At 29.5% G+C, this 26,786-nt stretch overlaps 1 protein-coding gene across 1 annotated transcript; it reads right to left on the reverse strand.

Annotated features, from left to right (window-relative positions):
* Positions 1 to 19,571: 19,571 nt before the first annotated feature.
* On the reverse strand, positions 19,572 to 20,351 carry LOC114383187. The gene is made up of 2 exons (XM_028342802.1): positions 19,821 to 20,351; positions 19,572 to 19,725 (listed from the first exon to the last, which is right to left on the reverse strand). The coding sequence occupies exons 1-2, from the start codon at positions 20,174 to 20,176 to the stop codon at positions 19,695 to 19,697; spliced, it is 387 nt and encodes a 128-aa protein (XP_028198603.1). The 5' UTR covers positions 20,177 to 20,351; the 3' UTR covers positions 19,572 to 19,694.
* Positions 20,352 to 26,786: the final 6,435 nt, after the last annotated feature.

The raw sequence follows: 26,786 nt of genomic DNA on the forward strand, positions 1-26,786 counted from the left end.
TACTCATAAATTATTTATCAGTAACATTTTCACATTAATAACAAAAATCCAACTTATATTCTCATGAAATATAAATTTGTTATCTTTGTTGGCACATAATATATAATTTAGTGTCATTAAACTTTTATCAAAAGTTAAAAAATTGGATATATGACATGTGAAAATTGAATAAGTGTTATTATAAACTTTTAACATAAATAAATAAATAAAAACTTAACATAATCAGGACTACTTAACTTTTTGTCTGAAAAGGGAGCTAAAACATAATATATAATTGCCATTAAAGTTTTATCAAAACTTTTTTTAAAAAATATGACATGTAGAAATCAAATAAGTGTTATTATAAACTTTTAACATAAAAAAACTTAACATAATCAGGACTACTTAACTTTTTGTCCGAAAAGGGAGCTAAAACATAATATATATTTCTCATTAAAGTTTTATCAAAAGTTTTTAAAAAACTATATGACATGTAGAAATCAAATAAGTGTTATTATAAACTTTTAACATAAAAAAAAAAAACTTAACATAATCAGGACTACTTAACTTTTTGTCCGAAAAGGGAGGTACAACTATTGATGTGAGTTGCGAAATTTGATCATCTTCTATGAAATAAAATGATTTTATATTGAGCCGATAAAAGTAACATTTCTAGTGTATTTAGTATGAAAATAAATGTCGATTATGTTATTTATAAAATTATAAAATATTTTAATTCTTAATTATTAAAAAATATTTTTCAATTATTAGTATTATATGATAAAAAATAAAATATTTGATATTTGCATGATAAATTTTAAATTGTTTTAGATACTATCTATGATTTCATAAATCAATTTACTACAACAAATTAAGATTCATTTTGTTATGTGTTTTTAGTATTATTATATTTGTGTAAGATTAGTATAATGAATTATAAGATTAAGAATAAAAAATTAATAATAGTTAAATATATAAATATAATAAATAAATTAAATTATTAAATGTTTTTGGTATTTAATGATTATAATGTACTAGTTTAGAAACATTTTTTTATTTTTAAAAAAATTAGATTTGAATTTTTTAATTCACGTAATATGTTTTATTAACATTTTATTGATTTTATTAATTTGATGCATTCTAATTGAACGCATTATTGAAGAAGTAATGACTGTTGAACTGCTTTCCAAATGCCGATTTATTGCGATGCCAGCGAAGACAGTATTGTGTTTTTCTTTTTCTTTTTTTATTATTATAATTAGAAATGTGAGATGGAGACTTAAATTCCGTGACTTCTCTTTTCTTTTTCCTTTCCTTTTTTTCCACTACTACACTAATTTTATATTTCCTATTTTGTTATATTTCTTAAAGCAAATCGTACTTAAAAATTAAAACTATAAATTTTTTATTAAAAATTAGGATAAAATATGTTGATAATACTTTTTTTATAAATAATTGTTTTAAATTTTTTAAACTTAGATCTTAATGATATTTGTTATATCTATATTTTTCACTGTTTTTTTAGCAAATTAATTACAAGTTTACAACAATATCTCTTGAGCTTTTATCACTTTATAAATAATTTTGTTCTTTTTTATTTTTTTTACACTAACACCGTACCTCTTTATACTTTTAAAAATATTACACTAACATTTTCTTAAATCTTACACTAACACCTCTTACAAGTTTAAAGAAATTAATGGTTAAAAAAATAGAAGATTCTTGTGCAATTATAGGATCTTAGAAAATATTGTTGTAATTTGTTAATTTATTTTATTTTCATTATTTGATTTAAATTTAATTTCTTAAAATCATTGTAAAAAAAGAGTAACGATACATATTGCATTATTAGAAGTTAATTATTGTAAAAAAATTACATGTATTCGATTTTTACAAATAAAAAAAAAGATTAATAATATGTCACGTATTAATGTGTCAATAAAAGACTACTAATAACATGTTTATTTTTATGTTTGAAACAGTATTAACAACCCAATAAAATTCCTTATTTATTTGATCTTATGAAAATAAAGATCACCCATAAACATGAATTGATCCAAATCGATTTCAATAATTTAAGTTAAATTATTTATGTGTTTAGGTCAAAACTGAACTGAATCGAATTGATTAAAATAGTTCATGTACGAATTGAATAACATGTTTAAATTTATAGATCCAATCAAGAATGAACTAAATCTATCAAATTTGTAGATACTTAAATGAATCATGATATAAAATAATAATTTTAAGAAAAAGATAAAATTAAGATAAATAATCTATTGATTTGAATCAAATCAAATTATTCATAAATAAATTGAGTTTATAAAAAACATAAAAATTGAATTAAAACGAATCGATTAAATTAAATTTAAAATTTAACCAAAATCAACTCCAAGGATACAATGACACCCTGCAAGAAAATGGGAAAACGGGTATACAAATATAGTAAATGGAAGTTCTGTAGATTTATTTATAAAGTTTATATATGGATAAGGATGAAAAAAGTGCTTTGTACTTCTCTGACAATGTAATAATTATTTATATAAGATAATGTTATTCAATAAATTCTACAATATCTAGAAGAAAAATGAAAAGAGAAAAGTGTTTGATTAACATGAATATGATCTAATAGAAAAAATATTAAAATAATAAAAAAAAAGAATTATTAAAATGTCATCAAAAACTTATTGTGCATGCATCGTTATTCAATGAATACGCCTAATTTAATTTGTTCCATGTCTAATAGAAAATGTCGCACCAAATAACCAAATACTGTACATGTATGGTTATTCATATCATTTGAATGAGAGAAAATCTTAGGGAGAGGAATAACAAGGAAATAAATTGATAAAATGAGAAATAAATAAATATTTATCATTGCTTCATGCGAATGATTTTTAAATTAGCTGATTTTAATTTTTTAGATCAAATCTAGAGAGATGTAAAATCTGTCGGTATAGAAGGATAGCACTTTCTAGATCTATCTAAATTAGATGTAGAGAAATATTTTTTATGTTGGTATTAATCAAAATTAATATAGAAAGTGAAATTCTACGTTGCTCAGGTGAGAAATGATGCAAAAAGTCTATGTTGAATACATGTGTAAAAGAACCTATTTCATGATGTATATAACACATCACAGAAACACGCTCTCACAATCAATTACACAACCAATTGCCCCCTGCATTTTGATATGTGGCTTTAGTATTGTTTTAATTTTTTAATTAAATCAAGATTTTCATCTCAATATATGAAAATATGTATAATAAAACTTGTTTTTCTTTGTGAGTCATAAACTTGAATTAAATAATGTTAATAAAAATAAAATAAAATAAAATTCTAATTCAAATTATAAAAACATAAAAAAAAATCTAAATTACTATATATGATTTTTCATTTATTATATTGGTGTAAGATTTGTTTGGTATTATAAGAATAGTTAAATATTTAAAATAGGAAATAAATAAAATTATTAAAATCTGTTTGGCATTTAATGTACTGTTTTTAAAATTTTTTTATTTTTAAAACTTTATATTTGAATTTTGTAATTTACGCATGAGAATATATTTTATTGAAGAAGTGATAAGTGATGGCTGCTTGACTGCCATCCAAAGCCAAGATGACGTTAGTTCTTTTTCTTAAAACAAAAGGTAAATATAGGATAAAACTGTGTTGATTATCTTTTCTTATAAAAATTATTTTAACTTTTTATTTGAGATCTTAATGATATTTAATTTTATTCCTCAAAAGTTAAAATCACTGTAGAAACAGTAATTGATACATGTTGCATTACTCGATTAATAGCGTGTCTATTTTTCTGTTTGAAATAGTACTAAAGGTCAATCCAATAAAGTTTACTTTTTGTTTATTTTTCACTGCTACTTCTTATGTTTAGATTTCTCGAAACTGGGAGAACGTCAACGGTTATACACAGATGGAGCTGTAGGTTTAGTTACAAAGTTTAATGGATAAGGATGAAAAAGTGTTTTGTACTTATCTCGTATGGGACTCGTTTAAATTTAAAATAAATAATAGGATTTACTTCTCAAAAAATAAGTAAAAAATAACTATTTTTAAACACATATAATTTAAATAAATACACTAAAAAAATAAAATATCTCTTATTTGATTGAAATAAGTATTTTTTTTAATTGAGAGGCTAAAACAATCCTTAAATTTCTAGAGGAACTTCCTGAATCCAAACTGAATCAAGAGAAGAAAAAGCCAACCTAGAAAGGCTATGTGCAACCGTGTTTCCTATTCTTTTGGTGTGTATCAACGAAGTATTAATTATGTCTATGCCTCAAAATCCCTCTACACTCCTGCAAAATCTCAGCTAAGTATGTGTACATTGATGTTGCTGCTTGTGACTCCATGCTTGGAAATGTTTTGACAATCCGTCTCAAAAATGCCATGATCAAGAAGAAGTTGTTGTGCAATTTTTATACTTCATCTAAAAGCAGCAGCTTCCACAATCTGAGGTTTGAAAGTGAGTTATTGATGCTTTCATACATTCACACATCCCTCTGGTGGTGGTTGCCAAAGTTAGACTTGGTTAGGATTTGTACTTATGAAGCACAGGCATTTTAGTTTTTTGTTGTGTTTGGTGTTCGACACGCGTCCGTCCCTTGTTATGTTCGGTGTCCGACACACGTCTGAGTCAGTGTTCGATACCGATCCAACACCCGTACTACGTTTTATATTTTAAACATTACAAGTGTCCATGTGTCTAGTGTTCATATCGGTATCGATGTTTCATAAATTTGTACTTATCCATTTCTCCTGGAGCATGTGCATGGCACTTGCTCTAGATCTTGCTAAAATCTGAGCAATATCCTCATTCTTTTGTTAAAAAATTAGCAAGTTTCTCGAGGTCCAAATGTTATACAGAATTTCAAAAACAGTAGCAACACTCTCCTCATCACTTACTACTAGAAAATGGCTCAACCTCAAAGCAAAAGAACCATCTTCATCAATTCCCACTCTCAAAGGGGATGCAAACCAAAGTCTTTTTACCTTATGTTAGTTGTAATGAAAATTAAACAGATAAAGTGAGAAATGATGTAAAACGTCTAAACCAATTCTCATTACAATCAATTTGTAAAGTATCTTTCTATATAGATTATGGTCGTGTAAAAAGTATGTTTTTAATTAGGTTTAATTGCATTTTTTTTCTTTTAAAGTTTCACATTATAGTAAATTTTGTATCACAAATCTTTTTAATAAATTGTGTCCCCATATGTAGAAAAAATGTCATGATTAATGAAAAAATTAGTCACAAAATTGGCAGTTTAAAGAAAATGGCAGAAAATGCCTTAAATGTTGCAATTTCCAAAAAGTTTGTGATTACATATTTAAACTAAGCAACTAACATAAGATACAGTAAAACAAATATTGGCTCACCGTAAACTACTTGTCATATTTGTCCAATAGAGAACTTGTATAAAAATGATAACATTTTATTTTTTAAGTTTTTGATACACTTCACTTTTTAAGCACGTTTTATAGAATCAAATTCTTTCTTATGCTGACGTGGTACTACATGTAATACTAACATGGATTATTAACATGGCAATCATATGTAATGAGGGGAATTGCGCAAAATTTTGAAAACAGGAGTAAATTAAATACACAAAATTTTGAAAGTAAAAGGTAGAATATGCAAAAAAAAAAATGATAAAAATGTTAAAAGATGGGATTGGAACATTGACCTCTTCCTTTTCTACTACCACTACAAAGCCATAGGACTTACTTGATCTTAAATAAAGAATATTTTATATATACTATTATTGCATTCGTTAATAACACTTTTAGTCTCCCAAAGTATGACCTTCCTTTTTGTAATTAAATTTATTTTTAATTATATTAACCTTATTTTTAATTAATTTAAAATATGATAAAATATAATTGCTTAAAAAATAAATCACATAAAAATATTTTAAAACGATATTTTCTTATAGATTTAAATATGTTTTGATATCCAATAAATGAATAAATTTTATTTTTGATTCCTAATAATTTTTCACTATTGACCCCGATAAATTTAAAACCTTATTTTTTACCCATAAATTTGTTTAGATATATTGCTTTAAATTTAGATAGCGCTTAATTTAAGGACAAAAATAATAATTTAAGTTTATCCGTGATCAACAAAAAAAATTGTTAGGAACTAAAATAAAAAAATTGATTGATGATATCTTCATTTTAGACGACTTCTACCATACTCCTTTAAATAATGTGAGCATCAACAACTATAATTTATTAATTTATATAAGTTATACAATTTTTTATATGATTATAAAACTTATATAATTTAATAAATAAAACAATTATATTAAGAAAGAGAATTAAGAGTACAAAGGGTACTCAATTAACCCTAACAAGGCAACAGTCATAACTCATAATAATAGAGCTGAAGCCAAACACTACATTTACCAAATCAGTTAAAACCTCTCTCCCAAAATGCAATTCATCTCCCCCAAAACACTACTATATCACTACACTACATTTATAACAGGTAGAATAAGTGAAGCTGTGAAACCAACAGACGCTCCATATTAACAGCACCCACAACAACCAGCAAGCTACTGACACCTAAAAAAATGACAGTATCAGCAAGTCATTGCTACCTTCGTGTAGAATTGGCACGAAACCTCTAATACTTCCTGTTGTAATTAAACAAGGTTAATTATTTAAAATGTTCATACTAAATTAAAGTCCTTGGCGTAATTTGATTTTATTGTTTTTCTAATCCAAATTCACACTACAAAGGTTTGCAACTTGCAAGTCATATATGACCAAAGAATTTTGACCATATCTTGTCCAATATAATCTCTTCTATGGCGCAAAGTACTTGCTTTGATCAGTGCTTCACACCCAGAAAATTAATTCATTAAGTGTGTGTTTGGATTTAAGCTGGAAATATGATACGCGGGGTTCTATGCAAATCGAATGAATAAAAATAAGTTGAAAGCAAAACTAAAGATGATGATACTTCTGCAAAATATGTTTGTCTCAAACGTTTGCAACCTTCTACACAAATAGACATTAAATGAGATCCAAAGAAAGAAACGTGTCAATAGGATACATTCAAGGGTCTCCACTAGACTAAAAGAAGAAATGGAAAAGGCAGTTGAAATTCCAATTAGCATAGACCGACCTGGTCTATCTTTCCACCCAATTTCACATTTCACGTTTTTTCCCTCTTATGTTTAAAAGTATAATGCTTTCTCCATTTCAATATTTATTTGTATTTATTTATTTTAGTTTTTTACATTTTAACAAAAACAATGAATTTTTAATGCCTTTGTAAAATGATAGCACACATGGTTTATAGTTTTCAATGACTAAAAAAATTTAAAATAAATACAAATTAATTTTATAAAAGAAACATTTAATTTCATGGATTAAACATACGTTTAAGACTTTTTTCTTCAATTCCCAGAGAAACCATGGAAGAAATATTGAATTCTATTAAGCCAGCTTGTGTTGTGAATTGGCAGGAAGCCTTGATACATGGCCAACCAACCTGATTATATTGATATGCTGTTCTTCTCTATACCCAAAGGAAGAAGAAAACAGTTGTCATGTACAAGGTGGAACTTCAATGAGTTTAACAGATTGTCATAATTAATGTGCAATGCACACGTCATAGAATATCTAACTAGCGTTTTTTTTTTTAGAAAAGAATCTAACTAGCAAGCTATATGGGTTAGTAGTTAAGGAATGATTTCGAGCCACTAAGTTACAATATTAATATTGGTTAATTTCCGCATGACACATATTAAGAGTTAATAAAACTTGATTACGTGTTAAGTGAAAATTGATCGGTACCATAAGCAAGAGTAATAGTTTTCCAATTAGGATTTAGGAGGAATAATTTCCTTGGTCCTTCTTTAACTAGTTCGTGATTTTTGCCTTGCTCCTTGGGTAACACGCAAATTAATGTAGAAGAGATAGTCATGTTCTTTTTGTCCATATACGACTTGTAAATGGCTTACACTTGAGTCCCCCACAATAATTGAAAGGAGGGAAACAAAAGTGAAATATATGCTAGCTTTTTGGGCTTTGGAAGCTTTAGCTAGCTTTATAATAGCCGACACTATAATTTAAAGTAGAAAAGAGTTTCCCAGTCTTTCTTAGTAATTAGGCAACTAGTCACATGGATATTTCTAGTTAATTACACTACTGTTTAATTGTATCGAGTTTTTGTATTTATTGCACAACCCCATTGATTAATACAATTTCAGGAATAATTTGATTATTTACTAATGTCAATAGTAATAACATGAAAAATATTAACAAGCATCCTAAGCACACTAGTTAAAAAACTAAGAGTAAGTAGTTTTTGATTGACGAATATAAAATTATGTTTTTTATGATTTTTTTTATTCACTTATGATTTATATATATTTTTTAAAATATTTTAATCTTAGTTAATTTCTTAGAAGACTAATTAAGAAGATCTATGAAATATTACTAATGTTGTTATTAAGAATGGGACGACAAAAATCTCCATGTATACCGACAAATAAGCCTAGGAAACCAACTAGTATTAAATTAGAAAGTAACCTTCGTCAAAGGGAAAATCAGTGCCAAAATGAACAGATGGCACCCCAAAATCCATATCCAGACGTTGAGAGTCAGCACATGATCACTCATTATCTGCAGTACTAATTATTATCAGATTCCATCCTTAAGGGCACAATGGTAGGCTTATTATTGGATAGTTCAAAATCCTTTAAATTAAACTTGATGTGCTTTCTTTGGGAAACTGTTGTTTTATAGTTAAACTTGGTGAGTTTGGTACCTCACCATCAGAATTCAGAAGAAATGATTCCCAAGTGTTAGAATCAGTGGCCGAATGTGTAGCCTTTGGAGTGGCATTGCATGTGTGAATTCCAATGTACGTAATTCGGTACATATTCGGATTCTCTTGATCCCGCTGCACCTGTTTGTTTGCTTTGCAACCTTGATCATACTTGTAACCGCACCTGAAGTAACTCCTGCAAATCATTATCATTATTAATTAACAACAAGGTGAGTTAGATGACTTCCTTTTTTATCTATACAATAGGAACTCTTACGAGAGAGTTTACAATAATACACTATTCAATCAAAATCGAGTTAGACCCTTGGTAGATGAGTTAGATTACTATTCTTCTAAGGGAAATTGATTAGGTAGAAGAATGAACATTATGAGTCTGTATTCTTTGAATCTAGATCATATAGGTTGTACCTATTATAGTATATATTATTCCTTATATGTACGCCTATAAAATTATCGATTAGTAGTACATTTACTTGTTCATTTAGGAAATATACCGTATCATCAATATATTAAAATCTTAAATTCTAGTTTAAATTTATAAAAAAAGATTTGTAGTAAAGTAATTACGTACAGAGAAGTTTCACATCAAAATCTTTTCATACTCGTATGTGATCATGACTAACTAAAATGGTAGTAAATGTTAAACATTAAATGGACAGTGAGAAAAGGCGAGAGTATTACATATCTAAGTATGATGAGATGGATGTGTAACTGCTAACTACGTAAGAAAGGACACACGCAAAATTATTATATATGAGCAAATATTATTATGATCACCTATGAAGGAGAATATGATACAAAAATCAGTTATTTAAAGAGAATTGGAATTGAAACATAAAAAAATAAGTATCTAAAGACACCCATGAAATGAGTAGATCCAAGACTGTGAAAAGAGGTAGAGGAAGATGAAGAAAGACATTAGAGAAAATTACTAAAAAGAATCTCATGAAAAAAATATTTTGAGGACAAAATTATGGCATATTAATTTTATGATACGTGCAATCAACTTTCTCTTGTGGGGGACAAAGTTATTGTTACTGTTACATTAATACTTTGTGATCGATGGTATTCTCAACGTTCAGCTTGGTAGCAATCTCCTAATTGTAAATTTGTCTCTGCTTGATAATTATCATTAACACTCACCATTTACGTTTATGTTCAAGCAATGGTTATTTTTACTATTGCACTTTAGAGGTTCAAAATCAGGTAGAAAAGGCATTTTACATAATTACATTAGCTATATGATAGCGTTATAGAATCAAGGAGTAAAAAATATGGAAATGTTTTAAATCAGATATTAAACCAATGTAAGGAAACTTTGTATATCAGTTATTACTACCAGAACCGATCTAGTAAGTTCTACTTTAGTAATGGGTTATGGTTGCAACCAATCTAATAAGTTCCATTTTCTTTATGAGATTATGGTAGCAACCGTTATAAAAAAAAAAAAACGTTCAGGTTGGACTAGGAATAATTAGAGGCATACATCTTCAAGGGCATAAACAACACAACAAAACCAAGTAATACAGTTCCAAAACATCGGCACAGATAGATGTCTACACGCTGCTATAGTGGAACAATAACGCATAAGAAAACATTAATATTGTTATTTAGATATAAGAGACAATAAGCATGCAACAATCCAAGTAGTTTCAAAAAATCTTGATAAAAGATTCGCACCAAACTAATTTTCATTATAAGGAAAGACATCGCACCTGACTTCACCATCCTATATAAATCTGTGAAAGATTAAAATTATTCAAGAATGTAAAGAGGAAAGAAAAGGGGTAGAGATAGACAAGAATTAAATTGCATAAATAACCTTAATAAGTTCTCATGGATGAAGCTTATAATGTCTTTTCAAGACATAGACAAGGTGCAATTCTTCACAACTTCTTGGTTCATTTACTATTTGGCAATATTCACAGCGTCACTAATAAATTCTTCCTTCTTACTTAAATGTAAACAAAATTAACTAATTTTATACTAATTAAGGAATTGATTAATGTCATTTAATTCTATTAGTTACATTTAAAAAAAAATCTTAAAGTGTTATTCATTAGAACTTGATATCAAGAATAAACATGAGTCATTGGCAATGTTATGAAAATTGACCCGATCTCATCCACCCAATTAAGGCAATGGGTTAGTGGTCGGACTAGTAAGTCACTAATTAAACTGATTTGATCCAATATATATATAAAAAAAAAATTACCCTACCCCAAAATATCTTATTTTCATGCATCAATGAAAATCAAAACAATAACATACATAAATAAATAAAGAGGTTTAAGTATTATCTAACAATAAACGAGGATTCAAATGCAATAACACATAGAACTTAAAATCAGGAGGGTTAAACTGTATTAGAGGATTCAATAGCAAAAAGATGAACCTAAAATCAATAATGGTGTCATGCATTGTAGTGGTTCGTGCCTCCTTGGTTGTGAGCGATGATGAGCAGCAGTGAGCGACGACCAGTAGTGTGGTTATGACTCATGCACGATTGTCAGAATCATTGAGTGACAATTGAGAAGGGTTTGTCATCCATACCTTGTGTTTCATGTGAGAACACTAAGAATGCAGGTTTAGGGTAGTAAGCACCACATACAAAACATGTTCTTTAGGGTAATTCAGGGCCCAAGGTGTTTAGACTTAAAATGATGTCATTTTGAGTTTTTTCAAAGAAAAAAATCGCACAAAACTCAGATTGGGGTGCCAAAACCACTCAGGTCATCGATTATTATGAAAACTAGTCGAGTTAATCCAACCCAAACCTCGATTTTTGAGTTTTTGTGGAAAACAAATCACACAAAACTCAGACCGGGGTACCAAAACCACTCAGGTCATCGATTATTATGAAAACTGGCTGAGTTGATCGAACCCAAACCTCGGTCGAATACATGACCAATCCAATGATGAAATCAAATAGACTAGGCCACTGGTTCTCAATCAAACTAGTTAGACCAGTCGGTATGATTTTTATAACATTGATCATTGGAACTAGAATTACATATAATTGGAGGGTATTTTTGGAATGACATCATTAAATAGGATAAAAGTAGTTAAAATTTACTTATACTTGAGTCTAATTTTTTTTGTTAGCCTATAATTGAGTCTGAAGTAGTACACATTAAAGAAGCCTCGTGCAAGTGGCACCTTGGAGTCTGTAGTGAACCAAGTGATGAGTTTTCCCCTACCACGGAACTTCTTGGTATTGTAGCTCGAAGTCCATCATCACTATGCTCAAGATGTCACAACCATGAATAAAGCATTGATGCCCTCGTAACGACGAGGCACTTAACTGATTGTGTGTTCCACTCTTCCACTAAAATTGCCTTTGTCTGATTGCCCAACACCTTCACCTCCAACTCTGTAAGAGGCTTGTGCTATAGTTCATGTGAAATGACATCATTTTTAGATTTGTTTGCATTCCCAGATTCCATTCTCCCTTCTTTTTCTTACAAAAGATCGATTCAAACTTGCCAAGCTAGTGAAATCGATCATTTTTAGTTCAATGTGACTAGATGTCATCAATGACAATCAGTGGAATGTCAAGGTTAGGGTTAAGATTTGGAAAGTGAGGTGAGGAGTGTGAAACACACCATTTGGAAGCAGACATGATTAGATTTGGTCTCACAAGCAAGACATAGAGTTCGTCCTCAACACATGCAACCAAAAAGCCAAGGGAGTGTGGCACAAGTTGAGTGGGAGATATCAAAATGCAAGTGGCACTACCACCTTTGAGAGGCAATTAATTAGTGTCCTATTCATTTTAAACCAATTAACAAGATAATTGATGTATAAAAAATAGTTGTTAGTGGAACACAATTTTAAGTTCATTTAGATTTATATGTGATTAAAAGAATACTTGTTGTGCCTACAACTGAGATAAGCACTTAATAAACCATGTATCTAGGAATGAAACTTAGTTTATTAGTCATCTTGTAATACTCTCTCTTAATGCAAGTTTATTTGTTAAGCTATCTAAGGTATGAAGATTTAACTAAGAAACTTAAGCTCTTATCGACTATGCATCTAAGAGATTAGGGTTTGAGTTTTTTTGAACTGATGATAATATTAGAAGCATAAAATGGATAATAATGATCTTGTGATGCATGAGAAGGAAACAATTTCTTTTCTTTTAATTTTCTTTTAACATAGCCAAACATACCATAACAATAGAGTGTAGAATAAACAATTTTTTCTTTTTCTTGGAGATAGGGAAAGATAGGAAAGAAAACATCAAATAAAGAAGGCATACACAGTTTCATGTGATGCAACTATATTATGTATAAATAATGGTGTTTGCGTATATTATCTCATAATTATATCTTTAATTTCATGGTAATAAATAAAAATTAACAGATCGTAAAGGAAAACAATGATAACATATATACCTAGGAAATTCAGTATTCAAGACTCTCTTTTGTCCATACTTCCTCCATACATGATTATCATCAATGGTGCATGAGAGTATGGTCCATGACACTGCACTCTTCCTGCGCAACAACAAATTAATTAGGAGCATATGCTCCATGCATAATGCATGTAATCATATTTCTGGTATTATATATAAAATATAACACACTATAAGCTATAACATATATATCTAGAATATGTAAAATGTTAGAAAAAATATTAAATAACATGATAATGTGACTCATGTGAATTAAGGGCCTAAACTAGATTTAATAAAATAAAGAAACTTATTGGCAAATATGGGAAGTTAATAAACTTATGGGAGGTTAATAAACTTATGATAACTAACTTGATAGAAGTTTGTTAATAAAAGGCAAAGGGTTCTATCTCTGCCACAGGAGTTTTTCCCTCTAATTAACCATCAAGAACGTGAGACGAAAAATAAAAGAAGGAAAGAGATAGATTGTGACAAAGAAGATTGAAGAACTTATGTCTTTCATGGATCAAAGTAAGTTCTACTTACTTTCAAGCTGTATGAGAGAATCATAGATTCTGAGATCCTTACAATATGTAATAGATTCATTGAATATAAATGTATGAAATCTATAACTAACATGTGATATCAAAGCATTAGGTTATTGAATTTATGATTCTCTATGAATGATGTTTCTTCCACACACTGTATGAATCTGATTCCAATTGAAAAATTATTCAAACCATTTTTGTTTTTCGTTGTGCATATTATAATTGTTTTTGAGTCTGGAATGCCCTGAATCCAATTTTTGAATGTCTTGAATTGAAATTCAATATCTCTCTCTTATGTCAATTTCAATTCAAAAATTGATCTTAAATTTACTGTAATTTGAAATGGAAATATGTCGAATGCCTTCATATGGTGAATAGTTACATAGTTGTGAAGCAACTTGGTTGTAATTGTAGTAATTTGGATTAAATGTATCATAGGTTTGTAATCACCAAAGTGATCAAATCTTTATGTTTTATTTAATTCCAAATTAGTGAAAATTTTATTTCAATTACCCATAGAATGGATGCTAAATTATAGATTATTGGTTTATGGGTTAATTGAAGTTCATTATTATAAGACATTTATGGATCACCCAAAGGTTGATTAGTTGTTCTTATAATTTATGGATATGACTATTGGTAGTATGTATGCAGTATTAGTTTTATTTATATATCCAAAGATAATAAGTATTTCTAATTAATGCATATGCCTTACTAAATAATGTTAAAATTATTAGCATCGGTATGGTTTTTGTGTATTAATGTATCACCCAAAGGAGAACATAAGTATACATAGAATGTTTGTTTGTTGTTTGAATATGTATTGTATGTTTAATTTATGACTTAAAGTATTAATGTTAAGCATGTGTTAATTGTAGTATCCCTTCCTATATCTTTGCATTCTCTTGGTACGTTTGTTCCGGTTTTTAATGGGTTAAATTTCTCTGATTGGAGCGAACAAGTCCAATTTCACTTAGGTGTATTGGATCTTGATTTGACTCTTCAAGTTGAAAAACCTGCTGCTATTACTAATGCTAGTAGCAATAAAGAGAAAACCAAGACTAGGGAAAAGTTAAACAAAATTTGTTTGATGCTTATGCACATGAGCATAGCAAATAACATTAAGTCTGCTCTTCCCAAAACTGAAAGTACAAAAGAATTTATGAAATCTGTGGAAGAATACTCCCAAACTGCTAATAAGTCTCTTGTTGGGACATTAGTGAGTACTTTAACCATCATGAAGTTTGATGGTTCTCGTACTATGCATGAACATGTCATTGAGATGACTAATATTGCAGCAAAACTTAAGTATCTTGGAATGGTGGTGGATGAAAATTTCCTTGTGCAGCTTATTTTGAACTTATTATCGTCTAAGTATGGTCCCTTCCAAATGAACTATAATACCATGAAAGACAAATGGAATGTGCATGAATTGCATAGAATGTTAGTTCACGAGGAAACCAGACTTAAGAATCAAGAAAACTACTTCGTTTATTATGTGAATAATCAGGGAGTTGGAAAGAAAGTCAATAAGAAACATGGAAAGGACAAAGGACCATTAAAGATTGTTGAGTCCTCTACTAAGATCCAGCAGAAAAATGACAAATGTCATTTCTGTGGGAAATCTAGACATTTCCAGATGAACTGCCCAAAACATAAAGCTTGGTTCGAAAAGAAAAGTGAGCATAATGCTTATTTATGTTTTGAATCAAATTTAACCGAAGTTCCCCATAATACTTGGTGGATTGATTTTGGATGTACAACTCATGTTTCTAATATGATGCAGGAATTCCTTACAACCCGAACCATAAACCCAAATGAGAAGTTTGTCTTCATGGAGAATAGAGTGAAAGTTTCAGTGGAAGCTGTTGGGACTTATCGTTTAATCCTTGACACTGGATTTTATTTAGACTTATTTGATACTTTTATGTACCTAGTATTTCTAGGAATTTAGTTTCTTTGTCTAAACTTTATGTTGTTGGATACTCTTTTAGGTTTGTGAATGGTTGTTTTAGTTTGTATAAGCATACTTGTATGATTGGATCTGGTACACTTTATGATGGTTTATATAAATTAAATCTTGATAATTTATATGCTGAAACTCTTATGACCTTGCATCATAATGTTAGCACTAAACGTAGTTTAGTGAATGAATGTTCTGCTTACTTGTGGCATAAACGTTTGGGACACATTTCCAAAAGAAAGGATGCAAAGATTAGTAAAGAATGAAATCCTTCCAAGTTTAGATTTTACTGATCTGAATGTATGTGTGGATTGTATTAAAGGCAAACAAACAAAACACACAAATATAGGAGCCGCAAGAAGCACTTAACTTCTTGAAATTATACACACTGATATATGTGGACCTTTTGATGTAAATTCTTTCAATAAAGAAAAGTACTTTATCACTTTTATTGATGATTTTTCACGTTATGGGTATGTCTATTTACTGCATGAGAAATCTCAAGTAGTGGATGCTTTTGAAATTTTTATAAATGAAGTGGAAAGACAATTAGACAGAAAGGTGAAAATTGTCAGATCAGATAGAGGTGGTGAGTATTATGGAAGATATAGTGAAAGTGGACAACATCCTGGTCCATTTGCTAAGTTCCTTGAAAGGCGTCGTATTTGTGCTCAATACACAATGCCAGGTACACTACAACAAAATGGTGTGTCAGAAAGGCGTAATCGAACCTTAATGGATATGGTTAGAAGCATGTTAAGTAATTCATCTTTACTTGTATCATTATGGATGTATGCTTTAAAAACTGTCATATATTTGTTGAACATGATTCCTAGTAAGGCAGTTCAAAAGACACCTTTTGAACTGTGGACAGGTAGGAAACTCAGTTTGAGACACCTACATTTTTGGGGTTGTCAGGCAGAAATTAGAATATATAATCCGCAAGAAAAGAAAGTGGATATTTCATTGGTTATCCAGTACAATCAAAATGGTATATATTTTATTGTCCTACCCATAATACAAGAATTGTTGAAACTGGAAATGCCAGATTCAATGAGAATGGTGAAACCAGTGGGAGTGAAGCTTCACAAAATGTGGAGATTAAGGAAGTTAGAGTACGAGTTCCTTTAACTAGTGCTTCTACTTCAAGAATTGTTGTTCCTTATACTGTTGAACCACATAACAATCAAGAACAACAACAAATTAATGATCATGAGGTTAACAATGAACCTATAGTAGAACAATCACAAGAAATAGTATTAAGAAGATCTCAAAGAGAAAGGAGATATGTTATTTTGAATGACGATGTGATTTATCTACAAGAGTCAGAAAATGACTTAACATTGATAATGATCCAGTTTCATTTTCAGAAGCCATTAATGGTGATGATTCTGGAAAATGGTTAGATGCTATGAAAGATGAGCTTAAATCAATGGCACAAAATGGTGTATGGGATCTTGTGGAATTGCCTGAAGGATGCAAGAGAGTTAGATGTAAATGGGTCTTTAAGACTAAGCGTGACTCCTATGGCAATATTGAACGACACAAGACTCAACTTGTTGCTAAAGGTTTTACTTTAAAAAATGGCATTGATTATAAGGAAACATTTTCTCCAGTTTCTAAGAAAGATTCTTTCGAGATTATAATGGCATTAATAGCTCATTATGATCTTGAGTTGCATCAAATGGATGTTAAAACTACCTTTTTGAATGAGAATTTAGAGGAAGATATTTATATGGACCAACCAATGGGGTTCATTGAAGAAGGAAAGGAACACATGGTGCGTAAACTTAAGAAATCAATATATGGAGTTAAGCAGGCTTCTCGACAATGGTATCTTAAGTTCAATGATACTAATACGTCCTTTGGATTTAAGGAAAATACTGTTGATCGGTGTATATATCTAAAGGTCAGTGGGAGCAAATTTATATTTCTTATTCTGTATGTTGATGACATCTTACTTGCAACTAATGATCTTGGTCTATTAAGTGAGACTAAGAAGTTTCTCTCCAACAACTTTGAAATGAAAGATATGGGTGAAGCAAACTATGTGATAGGAATAAAAATATTTTGTGATAGATAAACAAGGACTGTTAGGCTTGTCTCAAAAATCATATATTAATAAAGTTTTAGAGAGATTCAGAATGGATAAATGTTCAGCATCTCTCGTTCCAATACAGAAAGGAGACAAATTTAGTCTCATGCAATGTCCAAAGAATGATTTGGAACGAAAATAGATGGAAAAAATATCCCTTATGCATTTGTTGTTGGGAGTCTGATTATGCTCAAACATACACAAGGCCAAATATTAGCTTTGTAGTTGGTATGCTTGGTAGATACCAAAGTAATCCAGGATTGGATCATTGGAAAGCTGCAAAGAAAATCTTAAGATACTTGCAAGGGACAAAAGATCACATGCTTACTTATAGGAGATTTGGTCATCTTGAGGTGATTGGATATACAGATTCAGACTTTGTTGGTTGTATAGATACAAGAAAGTCTACATTTGGTTATGTGTATCTTTTAGCCAAAGGAGCGATTTCATGGAAAAGTGCAAAGCAGTCAGTCATTGCTGCATCCATCATGAAGGCTGAATTTGTGGCATGCTTTGAGGCCACAGTTCAGGCAAATTGGTTGTGGAATTTTATTTCAGGACTTGGAGTAGTTGACAATAATGTCAAGCTGCTGAAAATTTATTGTGATAATACCGCATCTGTCTTCTTTTCTAAAAACGACAAGTATTCTAAAGGTGTTAAACATATGAAATTGAAATATTTTGTCATTAAAGAAGAAGTTCAGAAACATAGAGTATCAATAGAACATATTAGCACTAATCTAATAATTGATGACCCTTTAACAAAAGAGTTACCACCCAAAGTATTTACTGGCCATGTAGTGAATATGGGTACTATGTCTGCTAGTGAATGTTGAATGTTATTATTATTATTAATATTGTCTATTTGACACTTTGAGCTCATTATTGTGTAAGTTTCTGAAATTTGTGTTTTCTACTTTATGTGTATATGCATGCAAATTATGATGTGGAAAACATATTATGTTTTTGTTAATGAAAGAATGACTTTTGTTTGAACTCATTATAAACTTCTCATTTTATAGTCATATTAAAAAGAAGGATAATATAGTAGTACATGGAAGAGAATATGTTGATTAAATGACATGTAATTGTCATGACTCTTATTATTTTTTATCTTTAGTTATGATTAATGATGAAGCCAATTTATCTAAAATCTTTTAGTGGACATTATGATTTATGTAATTATTAAATCATGAAGGGTTATGTCATCATAAGAGTCAAGTGGGAGAATGTTAGAAAAAAAATATATTAAATAACATGATAATGTGACTCATGTGAATTAAGGGTCTAAACTTAATTTAATAAAATAAAGGAACCTATTGATAAATATGGAAAGTTAATAAACTTATGGGAAATTAATAAATTTCTGATAACTAACTTGATGAAAGTTTGTTAGTAAAAGGCAAATGGTTATATATCTACCATAAAAGTTTTTTCCTCTAATTAATCATCATGAATATGAGAAGAAAAATAAAAGAAGGAAAAAAGATAGATTAAAACAAAGAAAATTGAAGAACTTATATCTTTCATGAATCAAAATAAGTTCTATTTACTTTCAAGCTGTACGAGAGAATCATAAATTTTAAAATTATTATAATATGTAATAGATTTATTAAATATAAAATGTATAAAATCTATAATAACATAAATGCATATGTGAAAGGAACTAACCCTCATGCCCCTCAACTAATTAAAATCAACATATATATACGAATATTATCTCCATTATTAAATAATATATATATTATCAAGTCCAACACATAACCTCAAAAAATTCAAACTTGTTTTATATAATAAAACAAAAACTGTCCATTCATAGTAAAACAACGACACACTCAATGTCCATACTTCCGTACATATTCCCAATTCAACAAAGCCTCTCAGCAACCCAAATCGCTTTGTCGTGAAAAACTATACATATAAAATTAACAAGTGTGACTGTAAGAAAAGCAGTATATATATATATATATAGATTCGTCAGAAAGAAATTTGAAAGAATAATTAACCTTCTATTGTAGCGACCTCTCCCATCCTTCTGGAATCTCTTCTCGCCGGAAGCTGCCTCCGGCGACCCATTTTGGCCGGAATTCAGGAGACTCCGATGAGCCACCTCAGCTGCTGAACCAGCTGGTTCAGAAGAAGAAGAAGAGTTTAGAATAGAAAGAGCTTCTGAAAAAGATCTCAGAACATTGTCCATGACTTCCTGAAAAGAGAGAGAGGCTTCACTCCAAAAGGGCTTCTCAAGAAGAAGAACCTTGAGTTGGGTAGCAGCTTCTTGCCCCTTAAGAAGTTCTTCGATTATCACTCTCTTCTTTTGGGTTGAGACACTAATTTCACTTGCAAAACAAACGATGTTATTCATTTTTTTATAAGTGTATTGGCTCAGGTTCTAGCTAGCTTTGGTTTTTCTTTGAATTTTTTTATATTTTACTATAATTTTTTTTTTTGGTTTGTTTCTTTTTTTTTCCTTCTAGATTTGGATTTGTTGGGTGAGTAAGAGTACTGAGTAGGTTTGGCTTTTGGGTGGTTAAGGACGAGTAAGAAGAAAAGGAAAGAGAAAAAGAAAGAGGGAGAAAAAAATAATTTTATATTCTTCGGATAAAAGTGACATATATAGTTTGTTAAAAAGGTGGATTATGCTATTTTTAAAATTATAAAATATCCTCTTAATTTGTAAAATTATTAAAAAAAATTATCATTTTAATTTTTCTCATTGTAAGATAAGATATATAAAATATTTGATAATTTTTAAATTAATTTAATTAATATTTATACTTTCGTAAATCAATTTGTAAATTAACTTAATTAATAATTAATATTTCTTTAGTAAGATTATTTCAATAGTTATGTGTTTTTACTATTATTTTTTAATAAAACAAGAATTTTATCTCAGTAATCTGTATAATAAAACTTGTATATTGGAGGTTAATACAAATTAGAGAAATAAAAACTTTAATTTCAATTTAAGAATAACATCAAAAGCACCTCAACTATGTATAGTTTTTCCTTCCCCTAAAAAAACTATATAGTTTCTTATTTAATAAGTTTTTTATAAGATAAAATTTATTATACGAAGAAAAATAGTTAAATATATAGATATAATAATTAAATAAAATTATTTAAATTTGTTAGGTATTTAATGATTACAATGTTTTTTTAAACTTATTTTTGTTTTTTTAAAAATTAAGATTTGAATTTCATAATTCATTTTATAAAATTTTTTAGAATAAATTTCATTAATTTTGTGCATTCAAATTGAACTCATTATTGAAGAAGTGATAAGTGATAACTGCTTGACTGCCTCCAAAGCTAAGGATGACGTTCGATTGTGATGCCAGAATGACGTTAGTTAGTACTGAAGTGTCCTTTTTCTTAAAGTTAAAACAAATGCAAATAAAATGAATAAATGGTACTCAGAAAGTAAGAAATATAAATTGTTCATAATAATTAGGATAAAAATGAGTTGACATATAATATTTTTATAAAAAAAATATTTTTATTGTCTTTAACTATGATCTTAATGATATTTGTTTTATCCGTTTTTTTAACAATTTTTTATTTTCACTATTTAATTTCTGTCCTTAAAATCATTGTTGAGGAAAGAGTAAATTGATAAATATTGTATTAGACGTCTAATAGCGTGTTTATTTTTCAGTTTGAAACATTAAACGTCTACCCAATAAATTTTCTATTTATGTTTAGATCTCTGCAAATTAAATGGGAGAACGATTACAAATATAGTAAATGCATCCAAGTTCAGTAGGTATAAAGTTTATGGATAAGGATAAACAAATTTCTTTGTACTTCTCTGGTCAATTATTATACATTGCCTTGGTTTCAATATAATTATTATATAAGGGGAAAAATTCAAATTAATTATCGTTTTAATTTTTTCATATGATATTAATTATTATTATTTTATTTATATCTCTTATAATATTAATAATGAACAATAAAATTTATAAGTGAATTAATAATAATATAAGATTGATTTTATAAAATTATTATTCTCTTTTATCTATTTAATTTTTATTTACGTCAAACAACGACAATTATTTTGAAAGGGAAAAAATATATAGGATAATGTTATTCAACAAATTTTATAATCTAGAAGATAAACAAGAATAGAAAAAGGTTGAATAAAATGAATGATTTAATTAGGACTCATAATGAATCGAATACCTCCAATTTAATTTGAGATTCCATTCCACAATTAAGGTGTTTATCTAGACTAGATTCAAGAACTATATAAGTCCAAATTCAACTAGCCTATTTTGGTTCTTCGTATCTTTTTTATTTTTAAAAATGATATAAATTTAAACAAACCGAACCCAATTAGTCCAATTTCTTCTGAGTTTCAAATTAAAAAGTCCAATCTGACCTAGACCATCAGGTTATTAGACTAGTCTATCAACTTGTGTAAAAAGATGAATGACTAAGCTTCTGAGGGGACATAAACATCCCAATTATATTAACACCAAACCAAAGAATTTATTCAAATAAAGTAGGTCATAACACTTCTAGGGTTGCTATCAACGGAGAAATTCTTAAGGATTTGGAAGTCAGCCATAAAATTGGTCATAGTGCCCTTTGAGATGGAACCCGTAAGATGCACACTAGCTGAAATGTTGTTTACTAACGCATCAAGAGGCAATCTGTGATTCTCAAACTTGATGTTGTTTCTGCTAATCCAAATCTAATAAAAGGAATAGGTGATAGCTGCGAGAACAATGTCCTGAACTTGTGAAAGTATTTTCAAAAAACAAATTTGCAGAATATTGTTAAAAGAGGAAAGGTCCATAGAACAATTCATCTTTTGTGAAATACAAGACCAAACTTTAGCATTGCTGCCCTATTAATAGAAGTGACAGATTTCAAACCTAACCCCCTTTCCTCAAAAGGCTTGCAAACATGTTTCCAAGTAACAATAACATGTTTTCTAGAATCTACATCACCACTCCATATAAAGTTTCTTATTCAGTGATCTATCCTTTTCAACAATTCTTTAGGCCACTGATAAACGTGAAAACTATATGTTAACATACTATGAAATTCAAGAGTTTCCTCTTCCAAGTGGCCAGCTTCATTTTAATCTTGTCCGCTATATGCTGCAAGTGCATCCTTTGTGGCTTCACTTGAAAAATAAGTAACCCCTGGATAGATGAAAGGTAGAAAGCCATGGTTGAATCTCAGTAAGGAAGCAAAATGCTGAATCCTATTTTGAGACATACAACTTGTGTAGAAAGTGGAATTAGCCTTGTTCATAGACTGTCCCGAAGCTTGATCATAATTGTCTAGAAGTTGCATGATGTGCATAACATTACATGAGAATGAGTGGTGAAATTTTTAGGACTAGCCAGAGGAGTTAGCAACCCTTTCTTTGCTAAAGCAGAAATTCCCCTACTAAGAACCTCTTCTACAATGCAAAAAAAGCAAAAGGGATGGCCAATGGAGTTGCCATTAACTGAAAGGAACAACTTGGTTGATAACAGAATAGACTGAATCGATGAGTAGAAAGTAGGGTGGAACCCAAAAGCCTTGAGAACCTGGATGAGAAAACCCCAGTCAAGCATATCAAATGCCTTCTTAATGTCAATTTTGATAGCCATATTACCTCCATGAGTTTTCTTATTCAAGAGATTGACTGCCTTTGAAGCAACATTGGCATACTCAAAGATCGTTCTGCCTTTTATGAAACCCCTCTGATTTTATGAAACCCCTCTGATTTTCAGAACTGGATAGTAGCATTACACACATCAGAAGCAATGATGTCCTAGTGAGTTTGATAAAAGTGACCACCATACCCATCTAGACTTGGCACGCTACAGGCATTCATGCTAAACACGACCTTTTTAATTTCCTCCATAGAAGAGATGGGGATGAGAAACTCATTATCTTGAGGAGATACCAGCAAAGGGATCAGATCATGGATAAGATTGTTGTGGACAACATTGTTTTCTGTAGAGAAGATATCAACATAGTACCTTAAGAAATATGCTTCTATGCCAGCTTGATTAGAAAGAATCTCATCCTTGGATTGGAGAACATAAATTTTGTTTATCTTGTGTCTAATGGCAGCCACTTTATGGAAAAACCGGAATTTCTATCACCATTTGTATGCCACTAAAGCCTCGATTTTTCACTCCAGAAAAATACTTAGCAAGTGCAACGCTTGCTGGAGGTCAATATGAGCTTTCTTTTCTATCTGGATGAGAACTTCAAAAGGACCTGCCTCATCAATGTTAGCTTGTATCTGTTTGAGTTTCTCCATGGCAGAACTTACCCTGTCATGAACATTCCCTTTGCCTTGCTCCTTGAGTAATTAATAACTACTTACGAAAATGCAGAAGAGATTGTCCTGTTTTAGTGTGCACTCCATATACAAATTGTAGATGGCTTACACTCCACCACAATAATTGAAAAGAGGAAAACAAAAGTGAAATGCTTTTTCGGTTTCGGAAGCTTTTTAGCTTATAATCCAACACCATAATTGGCATGCAACAAAAAGGGAACTGGCTCAAAATTTCAAGTAGAAAAGAATTTCCCAAGGTCTTTCTTAGTAATTGGGTAACAACTCACATTGATATTCCCAGTTAACTATTTTTGTATTTTTCTTTTACAACCCCATTGATTAATACAATTCTCTTTGCAGAAGAATAATTTCTTGGATTGATCTAATGATAGGAGTCTTCATCACATATTGGTATTGTTGACAAAAAGAAAATTAATCTTATCCCCAACAAAATTCAAATGTTGCTAACGAATGTCTATCTTTATTAACAATTCATTTGTCACTAGTACAAAGTCACTGCGAATTAATAATCTTCAGCCTTATAGGGAACTAAGCTTATAAGAAACCAATTACAAGTATTAAAGCAACTGATCTTAGTTAAATTAAGTGAAAGTCTGTGCCAAAATGATCAACAGATGGCACCCCAAAATCCATATCCAGACTTAGGAGGGAGTCTGTTCATGAATACACACTACTCTGTGTCTTCTTTGGGAAATTCTTGTGGTGATCTAATGTGGTGATCCTCCATGGAGTCATCACGATCAGAATTCAGAAGATCTGTGGCAGAATGTGTAGCCTCGGTGGTGGCATTGCATGTGTGAATGCCAATGTAAGTAGTTCGGTACACATTATAGGATTTTCGTCATCCCTCTGCACTTGTTTAGTTGCTCGGCAACCTTGATCATACTTATGACTGCAACTGAAGTAACTCCTACAAATTATTATATATTAAGAACAAGGTGAGTTACATGTACTAATCTTCACACGGAACTTGGTCTGGTAGAATGAACATTATAAGTCTTATAGAAGCTCTACTACATTTTACTTCCTATACTAGCTAATTTTTCATGTTTTAGTCATTGTCGTTAGTTACTAAGTAACTTCTTTTGTTTTATAGGTTCGTTAAAACTACCATAAGATTGAATTAAACTGGCTGTTCTGATGGTTGTTAAATCACCGTCAATTAATGTGTGTAAAACTACCACAAAAAACAATGAACTTTTTTAAATTTCTGGCAATTTCACAACACCATTAGAATTTTTTTGGATATGTTACACTACTAGTTTTAATTTTGTTAATTTTAGAGAATCTTAAGCTAACAGAGTCAGCTAGTAACTAATGACATAGACTAAAATGTTAGAAATTTGCTTGTATACTAAAATGTAGAGTTTCTAAGCATAGGGAGTAACACAAAAAGTTGGTATAGGTATATGTATCAAATGATAAATTAAATCTTACTATATTAAATGGTCACCGTAAATTTATAATAATTTATATTAATAGAACAATTTATGCTAAAGAACTTGCTAAGTTTAAAGGAAAGTTCTATATATGGTACGACCAACTATACTTTATTGATAGTAAATGTTGAATTTCTCAAAGGGGTAACAGGAAAAAAATGTGGGAATAACAAAAATGAATATGTTAAAACTAACATGTTAAAAATGGATGTATAAGTAGACTATGAGATGCATATTATATTTGAGGAGATATTGATATAAGGGGGAAAATGTGTTTTTTTTACTAAAAAAAAGTGTTTTTATTTCTTGTAGTGTTTTAGGTTAAATTTAATTTTGGTCTCTATAATTTTAAATTGATGAATCTAATCACATATTTTCTAAAGTTGAAGAATTAAATTCTATCCATTTAAAAGTACAATGATCAAAATCAAATTTCAACATTTTTTTCCTTGATATATAACATCAATATAGAAAAAAATAACAAAAAATTAGTTAAGATGATTAATTTCGTTATGTACAAAGAAATTCATTGAAAACATAATTACAAAAAATAGATTGCAAAATTAGCCTTGTGAAAAAGAGTGGAGAGATAAAATAAAAAAAGACATTAGAAGAAATTACTAATGAAAAAAGATCTCATAGTGAATAATTAATATATTTAAGAATTTGGTTTTCAACCAAGCTAAGATCAATGACATTTGATACACACACATAACTATTAATTAATAAGAGGATAAATTTTGTGAGTTATATTGTTCTCAACATTCAGCTGCTACGTAGCAGTCCCTTGGGAGCATGGTGTTGCTTATTGGGTTCTTAAAATTAAGTAGCATAGCTTCAGAATGGATCTTTGGATTTTCTTCCATTAATGGACATGATAAAATTTCCCTCTTGGTCAGAGTTCACAACAAAAGTAGGGGATTTTCATTTTTTATCTTTGAATTGGTATACTAATTAATCCTATAATTGGATGCATATCTTCTGTCTAGCTGACATTCGTATATATGGGTTAGAATAAACTCCTTTGCCTCTTTAATTTGCTTATTAAAAAAAAAGTAATATTGCTTAATTAGAGTTTTCTATGTTGGAGCAATGAATTGGAGTAATGGAGTTCTTATATATATTAGAACTATTGCTTGTATAAGCAACTATAAAGTTACTTAAATACTAAAAGATCAATTTTCCAATTGTTGCTGGTGTTTGTCTTGTCACATCACACT

Source organism: Glycine soja, chromosome 14 (genome assembly GCF_004193775.1).
Source record: "Glycine soja cultivar W05 chromosome 14, ASM419377v2, whole genome shotgun sequence".
Lineage (NCBI taxonomy): Eukaryota > Viridiplantae > Streptophyta > Magnoliopsida > Fabales > Fabaceae > Glycine > Glycine soja.